Source organism: Caretta caretta, chromosome 6 (genome assembly GCF_965140235.1).
Source record: "Caretta caretta isolate rCarCar2 chromosome 6, rCarCar1.hap1, whole genome shotgun sequence".
In the NCBI taxonomy this organism is placed as follows: Eukaryota; Metazoa; Chordata; order Testudines; family Cheloniidae; genus Caretta; species Caretta caretta.
Window position 1 is genome coordinate 18,992,244 of NC_134211.1, and position 23,957 is coordinate 19,016,200.

Consider the following 23,957-nt stretch of genomic DNA (forward strand, 5'->3'; position numbering starts at 1 on the left):
AATCTGGCACCACTGCATCTAAAAGCATGAACTTCTAGTGGTTGAACTAAAAGGACCAGGTATGTCATCTCAGAGAGAGTAGCAGACTTCAACCTTTATACCTGGTCTAGCTACTAGAAGATAAAGAACTACACTGTGTCAGTTAGTACAAGTTACACCGTTATGGCCTTTAGAAGAGGAAGGATACTCACTATGGCCTTATCTACACTAGGAAATGTAGGGCTCCTAAGTTACTGCTGGTGTGTCTCTTTGTGGTAGTAACAGTGGAAAGTGGAATGTAAATGGGGCTGTAGTGTTCTTACCACTGTAGTCAACCAGCCCTGCACGGAGTAAGGAAACGCCAGAAAGAAGAGGACAACAGGCAACACAAGCATATGTTAGCACAGCAGAGTACTAGTGCTACTGGGATGGCTGCCATCTTGGTCATGACCAAGGCGTGACCCCAGGACTTCTGGACTTCGGAGCATGAACCCCATAATATGAGTCAAAGGGTACATGTTTTGGATCCAGAAGCTGTAACAGGCTCACTACCTCTTCAGGTAAGGTACAAACGGGACACTAAACACTGGGTTATGCTATCTTCACCACCTCCACAGTACAGGACCAAGTCTCTTGCTACTGTGTTTATCAGCAATCTGAATGAATGCCAGAAGGACAAGTTAAGAGTCACATCAGGAGTTGTACTTAGGTCAAGTGGTTTCCTGTATGTAAGAACATGGGACCTACCATATCAGAGTAGACCAGTGGTCTCTTGAGCTTAACAACATCTCTTCAACAGTGACTAATATCCAGTACTTCAGAGAAAGTTATTCTTAAAAAAATCCCTTGCACTTAGTTGTGCAACTCTGTACCATCTCTTCCACCACAGCTAGCAATCAACTTATACCCTAAGGCATGGGTACGAAGACTAATAAACCAGCCAGAATAAGAGTTATTCTTCTTCATGGGAAGATCTAGTCTTTTTATTAAAAACAACCTTACAAACAGCTCTTTCCTGTTCATTTTGTCACAGTTTCCTTTCATAGAAGTTTAAAGGTCCTCAGGTCATTCCAATCCATCCCCCTGTAAGGCAGTACAGTCCTTATAATGTGTTTTATCTAGCTTTCAAAGACCCATGAGGTTTCCACCACTTCCCTCAGGACACTGTTGCATAATCTAACAGAGCTTTCTGTAGCAGCCTGACATTTCACAAAAGCCCCTCAGTCCAAACATGCAGCCACTGCGAACATCTGAAGAGAACTTCTCGCTCTTCGGTCCCACACACATTGATGGAAGCATTGTGGTTTCCAGCTCACGAAATGCATGGAATGTCCCACTGGATACTGCTTCTGGGTGATCCCCAAGCGGAAAGCCGCCTACCAGAGCTCCAGTTCCCACTCTGGTTCAAATACATGTGGTTTTAACAAATGTTATCAGATCAACTTAACAGTTCTATGTTATGCTATAAATAGAAACCAGGGCTGCATGTGATTCAGGAGAAATATGAAGATCATGTTAATGAGGCTTATAATAGTCAAGCCATTTCCTTAAACATTGGATTCCCAGGGCTGCTGGCATAGCCATAACTAGGGCATTTTAGCACCCGAGGGGAGCAGCCATATTTGTGCCCCCTACCATTTTCCCCTTCATTTCTCCACTCCCTTTTTCCGCCCTCACGGCTTTGCATCCTGGGGGACTGTCCTGCTCACGCTGGTTATGGCTGTGGCTGCTGGGAAGGTGGGAGCCTGGAGAGTTCTCCCAGTGGGCAGGGGACCACACAGGCGAGTTGGCCAACCTGCCTGCTTTCCATCAAAACTTACAACAGAATTCAGTAAAACTTTCAGCTTTCACCAAGTGCCCGCAGAACATTTTGATCCTGATGAATCAACATGTCCTGTTGGACAATTTTTCACTAGCTCTAGTCATCACCTGAAACCCCAGTGAAACACAGGTAGGAATATATTTATTTTAATATAAATATTTTATAAAAAGTGTCTTCAAGCCAAGCTTCTTCCAAGCAGTTTCCATGTTCTTTGTGAAGGCATCACCATTTAGATGCTATATGGTCCAACAGGCAGGGTTGAGACATCTGGATTCTATTCCTAGCTGCCAATTACTGGCTGTGCGACCTTGGGTAAGCCACTTTGTCTCAATTTCCCCTCCCATCTTTGGCTGGGAGCTCCAGGTAAAACTGTAATAAAGAACATTATAGCTGATCTCTGGCTCATGGCAATATCCATCAGACCACACACACTATAAATCAGTGTACAGGAGTATCTTCCACATCCAGTCTGCTCATGGGTACCCTAAACTGGGCTAGTTAGATGTATACATCACAGTTTCATTGGCCCATGTCCATCCCTGCATGGGTATAATCCCCTTCCATTTACCCACACACACTCTGAAGTTCCGTTTGTGGATGCACGCTGCATAGTGGGTTGGTTCTGCCTCAGCAGGTCAATGATTTCTGTTTGCATATTCAGTAGTGTTAGGTTTAACTGGTGTAAAGCAGCTGGAGTGCTCTGCAGGTGCTATATAGTTGGATTAAGTAACAATTTTAAGAACTGCTCTAGACCTATGAATATCTCTGCTCGCTGCACTCTGGCGTAGCCTTCATATCCCTCTCGGATAACTTGAACCTTGGTGTCTGTGCATAAGCAAGCCACATATCCATCTGCCTACAGGCAACATTAACTCATAAGCAGTATGTGGTGGCTCCCATGTACCAGTCTGCCCATGAACACAGAGAAGCATCATGGGGATGGATATCCACCATGTATCCACTGGCACTCAGAACCAGTCGACAGCCACTGTGCTTTCAAACCTCTCTCTCACTGAAAGATGTGCTTATTGAAATTACAACAGCATTAGCCAAGGGGCATTATCTGAAGCTGTGTTTTCATCCCTGGCAGCTCTGCCCCAAACATAGTGCCCAGCCCCGATCATGTAGAGAATGCTGCTACTCACCAGCCAGAGAGATGAAGGAGCAGCACATAACTTCCTTTACTCAAACATTTCCCAGGAGCTCCCTCATTCATTGACATCTATGGACCTGCTCCAGCCTTTCCCCTCAACCTCATCTCTCTTTGCTCTGGATTTTGGAGAGATTTGGTGCTGGATTCACCAATAAATAGCTGTTTCACACTGCTTCCAATTATGACAAGCAGCCATTAAATGCAGCTTGCAGGAAGACTGGTCTGCTCTCTAAGATGGTCCCTGTTGCCATAGTATCTGAGCTCCTCACAAATGTTTAATTTCCCCTCACAACCACCCCCTGAGGCAGGGCAGTGCTATTATGCCCTTATTAGAGGGGGAGGCCCGGAGAGAGACAACAGGGCACATCTGCACAGCAAAAAACCAAAAGCCCTGCAGCAGCGAGCCTCAGAGCCCGGGTCCACTGATTCAGGCTCACGCTACCGAGCTAAAAATAGTAGTGTGGATGCGCCCACTTGGGCGGGAAACCAGATCCACCCTGGGTTTCAGAGCCCGGGCTCCAGTCTGAGCAGTAACGTCTACACTGCTATTTTTAGTCCCATATCATGAGTTTGAGTCAATTGACCTGGGCTCTGAGACTCTGCCATGGTTTGGTGGTGGGGTGTTTGTTTTTTTTCTGTGTAGACATACCTTAAGTGACTTGGCACGATCACACAAAGTCCACTCTGGAACAGGGAATTGAGCCCAGGGCCAAGCTACCATGCTGCCTCCTGGACCCTCCTTCCTTGTGTTTAAGGCACTACACTGGGACTCAGGAAAACTGGTTTCAATCCCAAACTCTATTTAGTGTCTTTGTCTCAGTTCCCTATTCATAAAATGGGAACAATGCTCCATTTCTGCTTCGCTGGCCTGTTCTGTTCAGATTGAAAGCTCTTCAGGACAAGGACTGCCTCTTACTCAGGGCCCTGATCTTGGGTGATGCTCTGAGGTGTCACCATAAGACAGACAATAAATTAAGCTGTGTTGGCTGCTGCTTTGTCTCTCTGAAGCAACAAAAGCAGCGAGAGTGTACTGGTGAAATGGGCCCTGTGTTTTTTGGTCTAATTCTTAGACAAAGGCCAGAAGGGACCATTGTAATCCTCTAGTCTGACTTCCTGTTTAACACAAGCCAGCACACAGGACTTCCCTGAATTAATTCCTGCTCGAAGTACAGCACCTCTTAGAAAAACATTTAACCTCGAGCGAGCAGGTTTTGGTGATGGAAAATCCACCACAACCCTTGGTAAATTATTCTGGTGGTTTTAATTAACCTGTTACAAATGTTCACCTTAATTCTAGTCTAAATTTGGTTAGCTTCCATTACAAGCCATTGAACCTTGTTATAACTTCTTCATCTGCTTCATTAATGATAGAGGGGTCTTCAAATTTCTGGTTCCCATGTAGGTACTTTTAAGTGGATCAAATCACCCCGTAATAATCTTTTTGATAAACTAGATGAAAGTGATCTGTACCCCATTTGAACTCAGAGGATTTCTTTGTCAGAATCACATCCTATATAATCTCTTGCAAACATGCTTGAGACTACACCTAAGATTTTTCTGTACCATCTCTCCCTGCAGCACCCAAAGGCCAGATCCTGCAACTGGATCTGCAAGGGTCATCCCCCAGCTGCATGGCCAAGCCTCGCCCCCCACCATAATGGGGCTCTGTGGGGGTGCAGCAATCTGCCCTTTTGCAACTGCTCCACAACGGCCAGAACAGTGCAGACAGATCCTTAATGAACAAACATGGCTCAGTTGTTGTACTACAAGGTGGCTAAGAAGCTAGAGAGGAAACACCAGCAGCATAAATATCCTCTCCTCCTCTTTGTTTTGGGCCTGGAGGCTCAGCGATTGAGTTCATTTTCCAGAAGGGACAAAGCTAGGGTGACCAGATAGCAACTGGGAAAAAACGGGACAGAGGGTGGGGGGTAATAGGCGCCTATATAAGAAAAAGTCCCAAAAAATGGGACAGTCCCTTTAAAAACGGGACATCTGGTCACCCTAGACCAGGGGTGGACAAACTTTTTGGCCTGAGGGCCACACCAGGGTGAGAAACTGTAGGGAAGGCTGTGCCTCCCAAACAGCCTGGCCCCCTCCCACTATTCGCCCCCTCCCACTTCCAGCCCCCTGACTGCCCCCGTTAATGCCCCCCCACCCACCCCCCCACACTCCTTGTCTCCTGACTGCCCCCTCCTGGAACCCCCTGCCCCACCCCCTATCCAACCCCCCCGCTGCCTATCCCCTGACCTATCCAAACCCCTGCCCGGCCCCCTGGGACTCCCACACCCTATCCAACCCCCCGTTCTCCGACCCCTGACTGCCCCAGAACCTCCACCCCATCCAACCGCCCCCTGCTCCCTGACCCCTGATTGACCCCTGGGACCCCCCCACCCCTAACTGCCCCCGGAACCCCCTACCCAACCCCTGGACCGCCACACACGCACACACTCACACCGCCGCCCCTTTACAATGCCGCTCAGAGCGGCAGGAGCTCGCAGCCCCGCTGCCCACGTGGAGGCATAACTCCAGAGGAGGGGGAACAGCAGGGGAGGGGTGAGCTTCGTGGGCCAGGAGCTCATGGGCCAGGCAGGACGGTCCTGCAAGCCGGATGTGGCCTGTAGTTTGCCCACCTCTGCCCTAGACAAAGCACTTAGTTCTGATGGGCAGGGCCAGGAGGGATCTCCTCCTGGGGAACATTTTTTAAACTCCCCGCCACACAGTTAACTCCACAGGAAAAAGAATGCTCTCTAGCAAAACCTTTTATGAGCCCAGGACAAAAGCCACCTCTGGAAGGGAGGTGTGAGCACTATCTTGGGAAGATGAACATCCGAAGTTGGGAAGTCTTCCCCTTTCTCCCCCACTCCTTCCATCTGAACACAGTGTAGGCTAAGATGAAAGGGACCCTTGTCCATGAGCTACATTGCACAAAGATTCCAAACTCCAGACCCAGACAGTTATAAAACTGCTGCCCATTACACAATGGAGTCACCCAGTCAAAATGCTAATGTGACTGCATCACAGATCATAACTGCCCTTGGATCATCTCATTCATTATACTTGTGTAATGGGCAGCAAACTCTTAAAAAGAGAGTCAGTATTTACCCAGAACCATAGGAAATAAGACCAGCTCCTGCAGCTCTGATTGTCACTAAAATTGAACCCCGATTAGCTTTCAGGATCCACCTTTCCACATCTTTCTGATTTATTCCCTGCCAATCTCTGGGCCACACGTTGTAACACCTGTCGTACCAGCTGAAGAGGCTGGGGGAAATCTTACCCTGGAGACTGTTAAGCCTCTTCCACATCAAGCACAGGGGTGACTGCAGAGACCTGAGCAGCAGAGGACTATGCTGGTGGTAACTGCGTTCCAAGCCTAGGATGCCCAATACAGGAGCACTGTCACCTGGCCAGACCACTTTCTTCACCTATATGTTCTCACAGCTTTATCACCCGGGGCATCCTGTTTGCCTATTTGCACCACTGGTTGCTGTGAGCCCTCTGATATTTCTAAGATATCTGTCATCATGGTATCAAGGCCACTGGTACAAACCAGCACACTAAGACTTGCCTAGACTAATTGCTGGACTTTCAGTGTCAATGTTTAACTTCTACATTTCACAGAGATAGAAGAACCTGGGATGGTCTCTCAGGCCACCGTCCAACCTATACCCCTCTGCAAACAGAAGAAATTCTGCTACTGTAATGCTGTAGAGATTTTACATGCAGATGGGTCCGTTTCCTGAACAGAACTTCCAGAAAGCAGAAGCTCCGGGGCAGAGTTCTGGTTTGTCCCACTAAAAAGATAGGGGCCAAGACGCTAAGTTTGGATCCAGATCTAAACTTCCCGAAGTTACAGGGTGTTTGCAGAGCAGGGTGGTTAACTCAGGCATCTCTCTGATTGCCTCTATCCTATTCCAGACCATGCTTCTACTGAAGACTATTACATTATGCAGTTTACTCTGTTGCCTTCAATTTCCTGGACAGGTACAAAGCATTTTCTTAGGTCTAGCTCAACTTTTCTCAATGTTTAGCTTGAAGTCATTGCCTTTGGCTTCACCCACTGCAGCTACAGATTTTGACTAGAGCACTCCCATTCATATCATGGGACTGACCTGTGTGATGGGCTGAGGAGACTGATCTTCCCTCATCTGTTAGCAACAGCCATCCTCATCAGGTCTCATCCTCCACCCTCTTCTCCCGAGCCAGTATAAGCCTTGTTAAGGGTTCCAGGTACAGCCAGTTAAAGGTAGCACATTCAGTTACAATAAGGTATGGAGATTCCTGAGTCTTTTCCAACCTTAGCTGCCAGGCTTTCAAGTCAACAAGCCCACTGCTACTTTGCTTCCAGCTAAACACAGTTGCTGGAGCACTGGAACCTCAAGTGCTGTAGGACCTGACAACATACTAATTCAACATAACATACAGTTTGTCCTGGCAACATACTAATTCTTCTGCTTAAGTCTCTGTTGTTTCTCGTGCTGAAAAATACAAATGGAAAGGAATGGAAATGGCAACCAAGCAGTGGAAAAAAACCCCAAATTAGTTAGAGAGCATATTTCCCTTCCAGTCTGTCTTGTAGGTACTTTAGGAGACAGGATTTACTACATGGTGGAAACTGTTCAAGGTCCAGATCTCACAAACATTTTTGTGCATGTGAATTCCATTGAACTTAGCAAGATTGTTGGGATGAATGAAATTACTCACATGCATACCTGCAGGATCGGGGCTTAAAGAGGAGACTTTTCCCACAGGTGCCTAAGTGATTTAGGAGGACAAGACCCCTTAGCATGACCAGACAGCAAGTGTGAAAAATCAGGACAGGAGGTGGGGGGCAATAGAAGCCTATATAATAAAAACCCCAAAATCAGGACTGTCCCTATAAAATCGGGACATCTGGTCACCCTAAGAGCCCTTAGGCATTTTGGAAAACCCCACCCCAAATCAGCAACATGGTAGAGCACCAAGGTTTATGGAGTGAGTGAAAAAGCATTCACTGATAACAAACCCTCTAACTTGGTTACCAAGCCTAGGCCATTTTGTTAAATAGGGTTTGACAATTACTCGGCAGCTTAAATGTGAACTTTGCCACATTAGTTTGAACAAGTTTCCCTTCCCTTACTCCTACTTCAGCGATCTGTACTCCTAACCTTATACACTTTTCCTGGGCTCCTGCCATCACTAGCATATCAGGATATTTACTTGCACAGGCCCCGATCCTGCAATCTCATCCACTCAACTCAGAGATCTCATTGGGACTCCATGGAGGAGGAAAGGGTCCCCCTGCATGGATGAGGGTGCAGGATCAGAGCCCTTAATTTGTTACTGTTTCATCATTCCTTTCTCCCAGCATGCTGGAGTTAAAACATTTAGACACTGTGCATGAAGCACAAAGACAAGCAAATTGTTTGTTTGTTTTTTAAAAGAAATTGTACATTCCTGGCCAAGTGGTTTTCTTTTTTTAATTGGGGTCAGCAGGACGTTGGATGAACTCCAGACACCAGCAAAAGATCCTTCATTTAAACATACTTCATAACAAATACAATTCCAGCCAAGGGCCGAGAGGAGACTCACACTGGGCCAAATGGGAAACCCAAGGTCAGGAACAGACTCCTGCCCCCCCCAGAACCTCTGGGGCTACTTGTTGCTGGATGGAGTCTGAACAGCATGTGTAGGTATAGCTGCGCCCCAGCACACCCTGCTGGCTCATCTTGGCAGAAGCAGCAAAACTGCTAAAACTATCATCTCAGCCACAGAAACAGCTCTGTCGACTAAAAAAACCCCCATGATTTAAAAAAAAAAAAAAATCTAACATTTTTCTGTTTACTATTTTTTCCAGTGTCAAGGAGAATTTGCTATAGCGTATTTAAACCCGAGTGAATGTATGACATTATGGCAGAGAGAGGACAGTCAGTTGGACTGCATAGGCGCATAGGAATGGCAATATCTGATCAGAGAGACAAGGTGGGTGAGGTAATGTCTTTTAGTGGATCAACTTCTGCTGGTGCGAGAGACAAGCTTAAGATATTACCTCACCCACCTTCTCTCTATAATATCCTGGGACCGGCAAAAAGAGGTAAACAGTGAGGGCAAAATTTGCAGATGATGCAAAACTACTCAAAATAGTTAAGGCCCAAGCAGACTGCGAAGAGCAACAAAAGGATCTCTCAAAACTGGGTGACTGGGCAACAAAACGGCAGATGAAATTCAATGTTGATAAATGCAAAAGTAATTCACATTGGCAAACATAATCCCAACTATACATATGAAACGATGGGGTCTAAATTAGCTGTTACCACTCAAGAATGAGATCTTGGAGTCACTGTGGATAGTTCTCTGAAAAAACATCCAATGTGCAGCGGCAGTCAAAAAAGCGAACAGAATGTTGGGCATCATTAAGAAAGGGATTGATGATAAGACAGAAAATATCATATTGCCTCTATATAAATCCATGGAAAGCCCACATCTTGAATATGACGTGCAGATGTGGTCGTTCCATCTCAAAAAAGATACAGCGGAATTGGAAAAGGTTCAGAAAAGGGCAACAAAATGATTAGGGGTACGGAACAGCATCCGTATTAAGACGGATTAATAATACTGGGACTTTTCAGCTTGGAAAAGAGACAACTAAGGGGGAGATACAATTGAGGTCTATAAAATCATGACTGGTGTGGAGAAAGTAAATAAGGAAGTGTTATTTACTATTTCTCACAACACAAGAACTAGGGGTCACCAAATGAAATGAATAGGCAGCAGGTTTAAAACAAAGAAAAGGTTTAAAACTTCACATAATGCACAGTCTACCTGTGGAACTCTCTGCCAGAGGATGTTGAGAAGGCCAAGACTATAACAGGGTTCAAAAAATAACTAGATAAATTCATGGAGGATAGCTCCATCAATGGCTATTAGCTAGGATGGGCAGGAATGGTGTACCTAGCCTCTGTTTGCCAGTGGCTGGGAATGAGCAACAGGGAATGGATCACTTGATGATTATTGGTTATGTTTATTCTGTCAGGGGTACCTGACATTGGCCACTGTCAGAAGACAGGATACTGGGCTAGATAGACCTTTGGTCTGACCCAGTATGGCCATTTTTATGTTCTTATGACACGGCTACACCACCACTGCATTACAACATCTGATCAGGTCAGTGGTCCAAATAGTAAGTATCCTGTTACCATCAGTGGCCTACACTTGATACTCCAGAGGAAAGCATGGGGCACTTTGCAGTAGACAGTTATTAGACTACTAGACTAAATTGTCAAAGAGGAGCCCAAGCTAATCTTGAATTTGATAAGCTGATCATCTCTTTAAAAAAGAGATTTCTAAGTCCAGGTTTTGCTTCTCTTTTCTCCCCCCCGCCTGCCCACTTAAAGGGAGAAATGCTCTTCATTCTACATCCTGCTGCTTTGTAAGGGCTCATGTCGGAGGTTCTACATATGCTTCCTGCATCCTAGGGCAGCACATAGCAAACTTATTTTTCATTCTAAGAGCTCTCTCTTCCCCTCCCCCCGACTTTCCCATGATTTTCTTTTCATGTCTTCATTCATTGTCTTTTTATTTGCTTTCCCTGCTCCCGTCTGCCATCTGGAATAGGGGGATTTCTAATTTAGAGAGTAGGGATGTGTATCAGTCTGCTTTCAATGTAACTCAATGGGCAGTAACCACCATTGCAGGCAATTCAGAAGACTGTGGAGGTGCAATCTAGGACTCATCGCTGCCAAATTAAATTCCAGGATGTTACTATTTTTCCATTTAGAAAGATGTTTGGAGACTGGCTGAAGTCAGATGTGCTTCAGATGTTCTCTGCTTCCCAGCAGTGATGTTTCTGGCACTCGTTAGAAGTTCATTTCTCCCAGACAACTTGATAGGAGCCGGTCACATTGTTCTATTGTGCAATTACTAGAAGTGAGCTTGCAAACAAAATTGTTTCAATGTCCTTAGCTCGCCACCGGAACAACTTACCTAAGAGGTGTAGTCAATTTGCCATTGCTTTAAATCAAGACGGGATGTCCAAAAGATATTCTATAGCTGAAACAGAAGTTATGGGCTCCATGCAGAAATTACCGAATGTTTTGGGCTTTGTGTGCGCACTTGTGTTACACAGTAGATCAGACTAGATCATCATGATGATCCCTTCTAGCCTTAAACAAACAAACAAAAAAATATTAAAACTTTTTGATGGAGACAAGAATAGAAAGCAGCAGCATAGGAGTCACTTGGGAAGTGACTAGTCTCTGCTTCCTGGAGGAAAAATTCCAGCGAACCCAGCATCATGGCTAATGGCAAACATATGGTATAGTCAGAGGTGAGCAAGAGGAAAGTTTAGCAATGACTTACATATTAGGATTTTCCATATTGAGATTGAGAAATGGAGCATTGTAAGTACTATTGTAGTACCAAGTGGTATTAGGAATTTGTATTTCAGAAGCACAAATCAAGATCAGGGCCCCATTGTGTTAGGTGCTGCGCATACACACAGTAAGAGTCCCTGTCCTGAGAGCTTACAGTCTAAACAGACAAGGAAGGACTACCCTCTCCAGATTTCAGATGGGGAACGGACACACAGAGATTAAGTAACTTGTCCAGGGTCACCCGGCCCATGCAACAGTCCAGTGCCTTTACAACAAGGCAGCCACCCTTCCTCCTCAAGCCACAAATAGATGAGATACCAAATTCAGCCTTCTAGAAGCCAAATAGCAAGCACACACCCTCTTCAGAGATTCTGACCCAATTAGAAACAGACAAGTCCAGGAGCATGGGAGGCCTGATTTATTTGGGCTTTTGACAGTTGTAGTTCAGGAAGGACCTTAAGAAAAACGATCCTTCCTATAGGTGAAAAAACTAGCTGAACAAGAGGGCTCATAAAGAGCCCTAGTGAAAGGCAGCTCTGCAGGGTGGATGGCAGTTAATACCGGGGTGTACCCCCTGGGGTGGGGAAGGCGTTTGTGTTATTAAGTGTATTGAGAGTCATGATTCAAAGGGAGAAGTGGGCAGTGAGTTGTAGAAGTTCAGTGATGACAGATATTAAGGCTTGTTAAAAAGAGCAAGTTATGAAGATGGTAGGACAATCCAGGCAGATTTAAGCACACGGGTAGGTGAAGTTCACTTTGGATCACAATATAAAACATTACCATCTTGGCAAAAAATAGCTCACCTGATTGTATGTGCTGATGTGTTTTGAACCCGAAGGATCTGCTGAGGAAAAAAGACAAGAGGCTCACATCCCTGGTCCTGTGATATCCCCTTTATGCTGCCACAAAGGGACTTGGACTTGCCTTCAGCAGACAGCCAAGGACTCACCCAGCATGGAGAATCCATTTTCTATGCTGGCTCCATGACACCCAGTGCGTCCGAGCAGCCCGGGGTACTTTTAAGTTGTGCCAGGGCCAACATGGCCCAGTTACCCGCAGAATCAGCCTGCAGGCCTTGCAAAAAGTCAGTTTCTCTCCCTGTGCCCCCAAGGTGTGCTGAGTGCTACTGTGGCCTCAGAGGTTTGTGGAGATTTCCTCTGACAGATAACTCAGAAGAGCAGACACTCATGCAGTAGAGCTCCTTCGCAGGCATATGGTCAGAACCGAATACTTTAGATCAGTGCTACTCAAAGTGGTGGTCAGCGGACCGGTGTCGGTCCGCGAGCCATCGGCTGCCGGTCTGCGCGCACATTGGGAAAAAAAATTGCCGGTTCCCCATATCAGATAGCTTGAGAAGCATTGCTTTAGATGAGAGAAGCGAGGGGACGTTACTAGCGGCTCTATAGCACCAAGATGGCTGTAGGAGAGTGAGACGGATTCTTTTCTGGCTGATGCATCAACACCTCAATTGTTCATGTAGGTCCCTTTGCAGGATCATGAGTCTGTGAGGTTGCCCTCCATATGGTTTTATGAAAATATGCTGATGAGCGTGAATATAATGTAACTGGAATATGCTTCATGCAGAAGCTCTCTTGTAAGGTATCATTACAAAGCTTATAATCTACTGAGTGTGGTCATCCTATTTGTATGAATGTATCATTCTTGTATCTGAAACTAGAAATATGAAATATAATTCTGAGGTCCTATTGTAATTATGCAAATTGTGGGCCATTAATGGTGGTTTGGAATCTTGATGGCTCCCATTAAGCAGGGCAATTGACTGTAGATGACTATTTACTTGCAAGCCTTCCTGTGAGTCAGGCTGGGAAGAATGAAGGCTTGGGGTCTCACAGGACATGTGACCACATCACCTGGTACTGGAATCCATCTTAAACCTGGTGCTTTTCCATTTAGAAGGAGGGGTGGGGACCCAGAGAGAGAAAAGATTCCTGCCTTGTGCCAAAGCTATAAAAAGGGGGTGGAACAGAACTAAATAGGCAGCAGTCATGAGAATCCCTTACTTACCACCTGAGCTGGAACAAGGACTATACCAGGGAAAAGGATTGGGCCCAGACTAGGAAGGAGTCCAGTCTGTGAAAGAAGCTTATTGGAACATCTCCAAGGGTGAGATTTTATCTGTATTCAGTTTCCTACTGTATTAGGCTTAGACTTGCGTGTTTTATTTTATTTTGCTTGGTAACTTACTTTGTTCTGTCTGTTATTACTTGGAACCACTTAAATCCTACTTTTTGTATTTAATAAAAATCACTTTTTGCTTATAAATTAACCCAGAGTAAGTAATTAATTCCTGGGAGAGCAAACAGCTGTGCATATCTCCCTATCAGTGTTATAGAGAACGAACAATTTATGAGTTTACCCTGTAAAAAGCTATATACAGAGTAAAGCGGATTTATTTGGAGTTTGGATCCCATTGGGAATTGGGTATCTGAGTGCTAGAGACAGGAGCACTTCTTAGGCTGTTTTCAGTTAAGTCTGCAGCTTTTGGGGGACGTGGTTCAGACCCTAGGTCTGTGTTGGAGCAGACTCGTGTGTCTGGCTCAACAAGACAAGGTTCTGAAGGCCCAAGCTGCCAGGGAAAACAGGCACCTCTGCACTTTGATTCTGGCCACAAAGCAGCAAAATAGCATAAGAAAGGTTTTCTTGTGGCATTTCCAGCCTAACAGGAAGCAGGAAATACTGGAAATCTTGCAAGAAAAAGTGTGCTCTTGTGGGAAAGTTGCATCCAAATTTTGCGGAGTCAAGAAGTTTGGATGAACAACTACACCAAGCCCAGGACTTCTGAGGTTCGCCCGTCACTAGACCCTAGAGCATGTGGGAAAGAAACGGATTCTAGTCAAAGGTGGGCTGCCAAAGCTAGTAAATATGGCAAGCATATTTTGGTGCAGTTTTCTATTAATGTTAACATTTCAGCCAAAGGAGATATTTTAGTCAGCCCAGAACATTCGTGGAGGATCATTAAATGTATTTACGGCACCCCCTTGACTATGGTCCTGATGTAGGGCACCTCAGGAAGAGGCCAATTGCTTTTGAGATAGCAGTGAAAAGCAAGCCTTCGTGCTTGCCAACATCCCAATCTTGCACTGGTTTTGTGGCTAGGACAATGCGGTGAGCACATGTTTTCCTTGGCTAGCAGACAGGAGGCCAAATTCCCATGGGCTGGTTGCAGGATGAGGTACTCAGTTGGAAAAGACAGCAAGGATCAGATCCATGCAAGCTTTCCCTCCAAATATGAACTGAATGCAAATGTAGACTCCGATCCTGCATTGAAGTCAACGTGCTCTGTGCACCTACAGCTCATTTTCAGGATCAGGGCCTCGGAGAATGAAGGCTTTATCCTGAAAGATTAGCATTTCTGGTGAGCTGCTCTGTGCCACCAGTGGGCTTGAGGGCATTCAACCCTATGCAGGGGATTGGGCCCTAAGCTTGGAATTGTCCTGCTGAGCTAGTTCTATAAGCTGCGAAGAAATACCAGCTCACTTGCAAGATGTGTTTTGGGGGCGGGATGGGGAGGGGGAATATAGACAAATACAACATTGCATGCCCTCCAGGTCCCCTTTTATTGAGTGACTGAATACAAAAATAAGATCATATAGGTGCACAAATGCAATGATCTGCACCTTGGGAAGAACCATCTTAAATCAGCGGTAAGCAGTGTGTTAATAGCATCTTGTAAACAGTTCTCTTCACAAGCAGAAAGCTTCTTGAAACACGATGCTCACAATTAAAAACTCCCCAACACAGTCAGAGTAATACTTAGCACTTCTCATCCTGTGAGCCCAAAGTGCTTCATTGAAGGTGAGTGAGCATCATCATCCCCGTTTTACAAATGGGAATATGTGTGAAATTAACAAAACCCAAGAAACTGAAATCAAATGTAAACACAGAGCTTAGGAAGCACATACCATTCTCAGAGGGCGATGGCTCATCCCAGTAGCTTCATTTTACAATGCAAAAATCATTGGCAGAAGCACAGTTGGAAGAGTTCTAGAAATCACTACCGCTCTTATGGCAACCTGTTACAGTTGATAAAAAAATTTATAGAATACATGGCATTTCTCCTAAATTGCACCAGAAGTAATTTGGAAGCACTTTCAGTTTGTCTTATAAGCAAACAAGGGAAAGAACAAGTCACAGGCTTTCCATCTCCTTGATACGTATTTAAGCCTCTCTCAGCACCCCTGCCTCTCACATTTCTGAGTCCGCATACATTCCATTGATTAAGTAGTCCACTTGCGTATAGTCCTTTTTCTTATAGCTTTCATAGGCCTGCATGGCAAATAGAACTAAGACGGTTATGAAAAAAATGATACCAAATAGAAGTACTGCCAGGAGTGAACTGGTGTCCACCAAGTACCGAGTCAGAGGCCCAGTGGCAATCAGCAGATTGTCATAGTCTGTGTTTTGCTGACCTCTGCCAATGCCCAAGGCTGTTGTTTTGGGTGCATTTGTTGGACCCATGGTGGTAAGCTTAGTCAAGGAAGTACTATATGTTATCATCACCCCAGGCCCACTGGTGGCCTTTGTCATTGGCTGGTTAGTTGCTGAAGTCTTTGCTCGGACTGGGATAGTAGGAGATGGCTTACCCGTGATATTCTGGGGCCTGTCCACTGTAGTTGTCAGGGGCTCAAGAGCTGATGAAGTAGCTTTGATTGTTGGCATTATGGGACTGGCACTCTCTGAAGATGGATTGGTGACTGCAGAATCTGGTGAATGTGTTTTCAAGTCCGGTAGGCTGTCGGTGGTTGTCGCTATAGATAAGCTTGTTGTCAGTAGGCCAACCCCCACACTATTAACTATGCTAGGCGTGGGAGTGCTGCGTGTGGCATCCCAAGGCAACCGGGAGGCAACGGTTACACTGGAATGCTCTGTCTGGGACACTACAGTCCTCACTTTCGATTCAGAAGTCGCAATAGTAGTTTGAGACAAGGGCGCTGGTGCCTTTGTAGTTCCTGAAGTGAACACCTTCTTACTTGTCTTTTCAAAGGTGGCTGTGGGCGTGGAGCTAGAAGTATCATTATTTGAAACGAGAGAAGAGGCAGCTGGAGACATGGTGCTGGTAAGGATAGCAGAATTACCTGTCAGAACCCCAAGGAGCTCTGCAGTTTCATTACCTGTGGCTGATGGAGCAGTTGTACTTATCTCACCTGGGGTTCCCTTGGTGGATTGGGTGGTGGTGGCTTTAATTACTGCTGGTGGGGTCGTTCTGGGACCTGTCATTACGGTCCTTACTTGAGCTGATGGTGAAGGTGGCACCGTTGCTCGACTCTCTGTCTGGTTTTCTTGGCTTGTGTCAGAGTCCACTTGCCTGCCGGTTCGGCCAGGTGGCTGTGCTTCTCTTTTCTTAAGGACAAGTTCTTTGAAAAAACAAAACACAAGGAAGTCCATAAGTTCAAAAACCAGTGGGCCTAATTCTGATCTCATTCACACAGAGGTAAGTCAGGAGTACTCCCTGAAGCAGATGGCATGCAGCTTACTTCAATGGAGTTACGCCCTATTTACTCCAATGTAAATAAGATCACAATCAAACCTAGCATATCCTCTATTATTTGCGTAAAGCCCTCTAATAAGCTGAACCCTTTTCTGGATTACCCTCTCTGCCAGGCACCTCTGTCATTTGTCTCTCCAGGCCTGGAACCCTCTGACTTGCTCAAAGGAAGAGTAACGCTTCAACTTTCAAACTGGTTCTCAAAAGCAGAGCAGCAATACCCCTCACTCTGACCTGACCAATGAGGGTCAGAAGCCAAAGGCCTGTGCTCTTATATGTTAAAAGGCACCATTCAAGGCCTTTATTTAGGTCCATAATTTTACCCCTCTTAAAACTTTTTGACAGATTTCCCTTAAATACGTAAGGCGCCTCAGCTGATGATCAGGCTTTTAGCAGCATGAATCCTATAAGCATTAAAAGAGGTAAGCCGTTAAATCCTCAAGCAACCTTTGACAATGCAAAATGAACCACGGACGAGCTCGAGGGAGGTTTGTTTTTTTTTTTTTTTTTAAATTTGTGTACAGAGGAATTTTTAAACACATTTCAAGATTGGTTCCCCAATTGCCAACAAGCTCCATTTCATTGTGGTGTCACTTTTAATTAAAATTTAAGCCCCTGCTGTTGTAAAACCATGGCTAGCAATTGCTGCGAATGCCTTTCTGATTACCCATGCAGCGTGCCACTTCTGGCATGACATCCTGGCAGTCAAAGGAAATCCAATCCCAAGGTGTCCTCCTTTCAGGGTTCCTCCACCCCGTTTTTTGTTTGTTTTTTTAAAGCCCTTCTGGTTGTGTCTTCCAAAAGGACAGAGTATAGGGTGCAATAGGTGAGCCCTTTCACAGGGACAGGCTAAAAATCATGTTTCTTTAAAAACCACACCATGTTCTTTCAATATTACAACTACCAGAAGAGACAATGGGACAAAATCTTCCAATGGACAGATTCTAAAGTATAAACATATCTTGTGCTCCCCCTTCTCAGCCAGAGGTGCAGCAAAGCGCTGAGTGTATAGTACTTAGTATGATGCAATCTTATTATCTTAAAGGTGACTGCGCCATCTCGTTTTACAAGGAGCCCGACAGTGTAAAATTACCTCCAAGTAGATCTGTAATGTCCTGAGTGCTGGCATTCTGACACACATACAGATGGCAACAGTGTAAAAGGACACAGCGATTCTGATAGAACACTGACCAGTTGCAGTAACGATTACCTAAAACACAAGACAAGAGGCCACATAAATGGAAGGAAGTCCTGATTTTAAAAAACACATCAGACCCAGTGTGGTCCTGGGATTTTACCCTTAGCAAAGCGATTTAAAAAAATAAAATCTCTCTGTGCCATGTGTTTTCCTTTACACACAATAGAAAAATGGACCAAAATGTGCTATATACAAAGCTCTCTACTTTGTAGTTTCAATTCCAAGTTAACTTGAATGTCCTACAAACTTCATAACAGGAACCTCTGTTATGAAACCCATAACAATCAGCGTTCCAGCAGGATCACATTCAGACTTGGCCGAAGTGGCTGGAATTCCAGTGAAACCAATGGAGCTGCACCAGGTTTGAATTTGGTCCAGGTAGGTCAGTTCAGAGCTCCCCACTTGAGTCCACTGGAACCAAATATATCACCTTGAGAAGCCCAACAGCCCTGCTACTGGCCAATTAAAAAAAAACATTAGAGGAGTCCTACCTGACCTCATCTGCTGGAAAGGTCACATCATGACTAAAATTTGTACTCCTTTTAAGACAGTGCTGAGAGAGACCTCTTTTTACTGGTATCTTCCCCCACTCCACAAACTAATGCACTCCGGGGTGTGAAGTCCCAAAGTATGTGAAATGATCGTGACTGTGACCCTAGGACAGGGGAGGGCAAACTATGGCCCACGAGCCAGATCCAGCCTGTCAGGGCTTTCAATCCGGCCTGCGGGATTGCCAGCTCCATGGCACAGCGGGGCTAAGGCAGGCTCCCTGCCTGCCCTGGCCCCTCACTGCTCTCGGAAGCAGCTGGCACCACATTCCTGCGCCCCCCCCCCCACAGCTCCCATTGGCTGGGAACGGGGAACTACAGCCAATGGGAGCCTTGGGGGGTGGAACCTGCTGCAGGCGAGGGCAGCGCAGTAGAGCTGCCTGCCCCACTCCACCCTTAGGAGCCACTGCCGGACATGCTGGCCCCCTGCCCTGAGCCCCCTGCTGCACTCAGCACCCCAACCCCCTGACCTGAGCCCTCTCCTCCACCCCAGTCCCCTGCCATGAGCCCCCTAACCCCCTGCCTTGAGCTCCCTGCACCGAGCCCCCTCCCGCAGCCCAACCGCCTGCCCTGAGCCCTGTCCCGTAACCCGCACCCCTTGCCCTGAGCCCCTTCCTGCACACTGCACCTCCTCCCACACCCCACACGCCCTCCCTCATCCCAACCCCCTGCCCCAGCCCTACATTCATAGCCCTGCATGCAATTTCCCCACGCAGCTGTGGCCCTTGGGCCAAAAAGTTTACCCACCCCTGCCCTAAGAGTATATCTACGCTGCAGTAAAAGACCCACAGCATAGTTGTGGCTGGCTGGGCCTGGGCTGGAGACCAGACTCCGAGACTCCCTGAGGGGAGAGGACCTCAAAGCACAGGCTCCAGCCTGTGCCCAAATATCTACATTGCATTTTTTAGCCCCACAGCCCAACCCCAGATCAACTGACCCAGGCTCTGAGACTCGGTGCCATGGGTTTTTTAATTGAAGTGTAGAATGTACCTTAAGATCTGTCCAATGCCCACTGGCAAAGGGTTCACTGCCATGTAAGAGGAATGCCTATCAGGCCTGAAACTCTCTAAACCTAACACATGGCCATCATATTTACCTATAAAAAATGTGTACGATATCAAAGGAAAGCTGGTGACATACTGGTCATTAATATCACTGTGAAATGTATGTATCAAGAAAGAATTATGGATACTTACTGATACTATACTTTAAAATCTGTAACCAAACAAAGAGAGAAACGGATTTCCTTTCAGAAAGAGAGAGGAATAGTTATCTTCTGTCTCTAATGCAAATTGAGTGTGGTGATGCCAGAGGCATTGGAGAGAAACAGGAGAACAAATTAATATGAAGATATGGATTCAGCATAGGAAGACACAGGTTCATCCTGACTCTAGTGACAAAGACAAACTTCGGAGAAAATAGGGAGAAGCAAGAAAACATTTTGTTATTCTAATGAGGAAAAAGAGTTCAGCACTATTAGCATTCCATGAATGGGGTGGGTGATGCTGAAAGGTTGCATTTGGTAAAAAGCTTCTCTTAGACAAGGACTGTAACCTGTTAAGTTTTAGGTTTCAGAGTAACAGCCGTGTTAATCTGTATTCGCAAAAAGAAAAGGAGGACTTGTGGCACCTTAGAGACTCACAAACCCACTCTCCTGGGGGGGGGGGGGTGTTAGAAAACCTGGATTTGTGCTGGAAATGGCCCAACTTGATTTTCTCACCCCCCCCCCCCCACAAACCCACTCTCCTGCTGGTAATTGCTTATCTAAAGTGACCACTCTCCTTACAGGTTTCAGAGTAACAGCCGTGTTAGTCTGTATTCGCAAAAAGAAAAGGAGTACTTGTGGCACCTTAGAGACCGTACAAGTTTTTTCATGCAGTTGATAGATTTCCACTCCATACGGCTAAATGCAGTGCCTAAGGTGCCACAAGTACTCCTTTTCTTTTTACTCTCCTTACAATGTCACTTTAGATAAGCTACTACCAGCAGGAGAGCGGGTTTGTGTGTGTGTGAGTAAACCTGGATTTGTGCTGGAAATGGCCCAACTTGATTATCATACACATTGTAAGGAGAGTGATCACTTTAGATAAGCTATTACCAGCAGGAGAGTGGGGTGGGAGGAGGTATTTTTTCATGCTTTGTGTGTATATAAAAAGATCTTCTACACTTTCCACAGTATGCATCCGATGAAGTGAGCTGTAGCTCACGAAAGCTTATGCTCAAATAAATTGGTTAGTCTCTAAGGTGCCACAAGTCCTCCTGTTCTTTCTGTTAAGTTTTAGTCTCCAGAAAGTGTGATTATACTTTTATTTGTAACCATTTTCCTGTTTCTATTATCTCTGCTTAGTATCACTTAAATCTCTGTTCTTTATTAATAAACATTCTTATTTTATCATAAACTCATGTTAGATGGAGGTGTGCACCCTCAGCTGAGCCAAGTGTGTATTCTGTCTTTTCTGAGGCAGCGGGCTTGGTATTTCTGTTGGCATCCAGTGACAGGGGCTGGATGCTGCATGGAGATGCTTCTGAAGGGTCCAGGAACTGAAATACACCAAGCGTTAACCTGTAAGGCAAAGTGAGGACTGGCAGGGTCCTAAGGAGTTTGTTTGGCTGGCTAACAGCCTAAGGTCGCAGGGAGCTGTAACACAGTATAGCAAAAGAAGAATTTATTTGTTGGTCCTAAGGCAGAAGGGTAAGAGTGATTTACAGTTTTGGACCCCCAAGAGAGTGTGTCAGTGATCTAATGAAAATATAGTCAAGTGAACGTGGGAGGAGACTGTACAGGATGGCTAGCCAGAAAATGGGGAGTGCTTGGAACAGAGTCACAAGGGACTAGTCAGGCAGTGTCCAACTGGTCAGTCAGAAGCCAATTACACTATACTCATTACTCCTGACAGAATTCTGCACCCCTGGGGGTGGGCTGGGCCTACATGCCAACAAGCGAGAGAGAGCGCAAGCGCCTCTGTCCCTCTTGCGTGCTACTACATCTAGCTGGTGTGGAAGGGTAGAGCTTTTTATTATGCACGAGGCAAGCAAGAGTCAGAAATGTAGCAGTCTGCCTGAGTTAACTGACCTCATTCTCTGAGGCAGACATGTAGCAGCCTGCCTACGTAGTAACACTGTTAACATTCCTATTGTTAGTTAATGGTTTCCATTCTCAGTCAATTGCCCCAGGAGCATAAAACCTGTTAAAGGTTTAAGGCCCTTACATTGCCAGAGTGATGTAAAGGAGCCTTATTATAAATGATAGTGAGGGAATCCTCAGCTAGGAAGGTCTATGTGCTTTCTCACTTTTTTCCTGTGCCAAAGTAGCACAACGGGGTTAGATTACAGAGCAGGATTTATTTTACTTATCCATTAAAAAAAAAAAAGAAAAAAGACTTTGAGGGCAAATAGAACATTTACCAAGCAGTCAAAGTGTCAGGACAATCAGAACCAAGCACTTCCCAAAGTGCCCAGCCAGGTCCAGGACAACGATTAGCAAAACTGTATGACTTTCATGTGTGAAAGTCTGAGCAATTTAAAATGACATTTTTGTCTTTTTTTATTTGCGGTTTGGTGTTCTGTAATGTAATTTAAATGAAAATCCAGAATTACAACTGGAATGCAGAGTATTAGTTACCAAGTGTTTATAACTTAACTTTCATGTGTTTAGGAAATGCTGAATATTTGTGATTTTTTCTGTATTGTAGCTTAAATAAATTACCAAAACAATTGAAACTGGTGTGATTATATTGCATTATTTTGACAAATAGAATAAGCAGATTTTTGAATATTCTGGCATAGAATCCAGCCAGGAGTAACTCATACATAGTGGTATACGGAGTGATTCACCTTCATACACTCTTAAAAACATTAAGTGTGAACAGGGGGAAGAGCAATCATATGCTGCATGTAGTGTGTTTTTTGTTTAAAGTTATCCCCAAAGCCACTGGTCCTCACCAAGGATTAAGACTATGGCAATCCTGAAATTATAAAAATAAGCCATTTACATTACCCGAGAATAAAAAAAGCATCTAGAAAATTTCTTAACTTGTGGGGAGGGGGGAAAAAAGCCTTTACATTCTTCGGCAGCTCAGAAAACAGCCTAGTGGAATTTCCCTGAGTTGCCTGGTGATTGGGGCATTCAGCGCTTCTCAGGGTCAGGCCCTTAAGATTCTAAGCCACTTGGGCCAGAAATGACATCTTCAGTTCAGCTGTATAGGACAGAACACACCCGCAGTGCATGGCAAATTATAATCAAATCGCATGCATCAGGGCAGAAGCTGATCGTGGCAGGGGTTAGGAAGGAATTTTTCACCCCATACATTACGTGCACAATTGGTCAGGTGTGTAAGTTTCCCAGTCCTACCCTATCACCTGCCTTTGAAGCACCGCAGAATACCAGGCTAACTGTATTGAACTGGTATCACAAATCCTGTAATACCTGTGTTTGGAGGAGGAAAAAGCCCCTAATACCCAACAACATATTTTCTACCATGTCTGTATACTCAATTAGTAAGTTACTGGAGGTAAAAAAAAAAAAAAAAAAAAAGGGAGAAAATAAAACCTCTCAAAGATACTTTAAAGGGAATCGTGCAGGGGGCAGGACCCAAGATCTGGCCCTCCACAGGATGGACTTTTTAAACACAATATATATATTAAAAAAAATCTCAGCCTCTGAGACAAGGAACAGAACTGTGAAGATCTCTGCAGACAAGCAGGAACAAAGCCTGCAGGTGTGCGGAGAGCAAGGATGCTGGCCCTCCATTCTCCTGTACTGGGTAGAATGTCCAATAATTATGACACTTTAGCTCTGCTCTTCTCAGCGAGCTGGGGATTGAAATTCCCTGAAATCTTATGCTCCAAAACACATAAGTATTCCCTGTTTCTAGCTAGATAAAGAAAACTTCCAGAACTGTGCAACATACACAAGCCAATCCCCTCCCAATACCAATCCCTCCCACTACAGTCATTGGTTTTGCTCGTCCAGTACCTGGGAATTCCAGGCCTCAGTATCCTTGCCAAAAGATGAGAGATTTCTCCATCATTATTTCCATCATGGTAGCATCAGGAGGCACTAGCCTAAACCCCTTGTGCTAGGCAGTGTACAAGCATATAACAGAGACAGTCCCTGCCCCAAAGAGTTTACAGTCCAGTAGCAACTCTTCCCCAGTGAAGATGCAGCTGTATTGGTTTAAAGTGCTTGATCAGTATAGTTTATTCCCATATGAGAAGGGGAATAAGCTATACTAGTGTAAATCACCTTCATACCAGTCTAACTGCTTCCACATTAGGGCTTATAACAATAGAACTATATAGGTAAAAGAAAATCACCCCTGAACTAGCATAGTTATAGCAGTATAACTTTTCTAGTTTAGACCAGGCCTAACAATACAGACTGATACCTTCATGTTGTCA

The 23,957-nt window shown here is 45.3% G+C and overlaps 1 protein-coding gene and 1 long non-coding RNA gene across 6 annotated transcripts in view; both read right to left on the reverse strand.

The window, feature by feature from the left end:
- The window catches only part of C6H11orf24 (chromosome 6 C11orf24 homolog), a 112,250-nt gene that overhangs the window by 31,553 nt on the left and 56,740 nt on the right, over positions 1 to 23,957 (reverse strand). For 3 of the 5 annotated variants that reach the window (XM_048852561.2, XM_048852560.2, XM_048852562.2), the window contains exons 3-4: positions 17,905 to 18,021; positions 14,865 to 16,680 (exon numbers count right to left, since the gene is read on the reverse strand). In XM_048852561.2, coding sequence (XP_048708518.2) covers positions 15,512 to 16,680; positions 17,905 to 18,021 — 1,286 coding nt within the window. In that variant the 3' untranslated portion in view covers positions 14,865 to 15,511. Of the gene's footprint in view, positions 1 to 14,864; positions 16,681 to 17,904; positions 18,022 to 23,957 lie in introns of those variants that run through there. The other 2 variants (XM_048852564.2, XM_048852565.2) reach the window with 1 other exon arrangement.
- On the reverse strand, positions 966 to 11,181 carry LOC142072482 (uncharacterized). The gene is made up of 3 exons (XR_012668853.1): positions 10,917 to 11,181; positions 7,067 to 7,432; positions 966 to 2,170 (listed from the first exon to the last, which is right to left on the reverse strand). It is a non-coding gene; the product is annotated as an uncharacterized LOC142072482 (long non-coding RNA).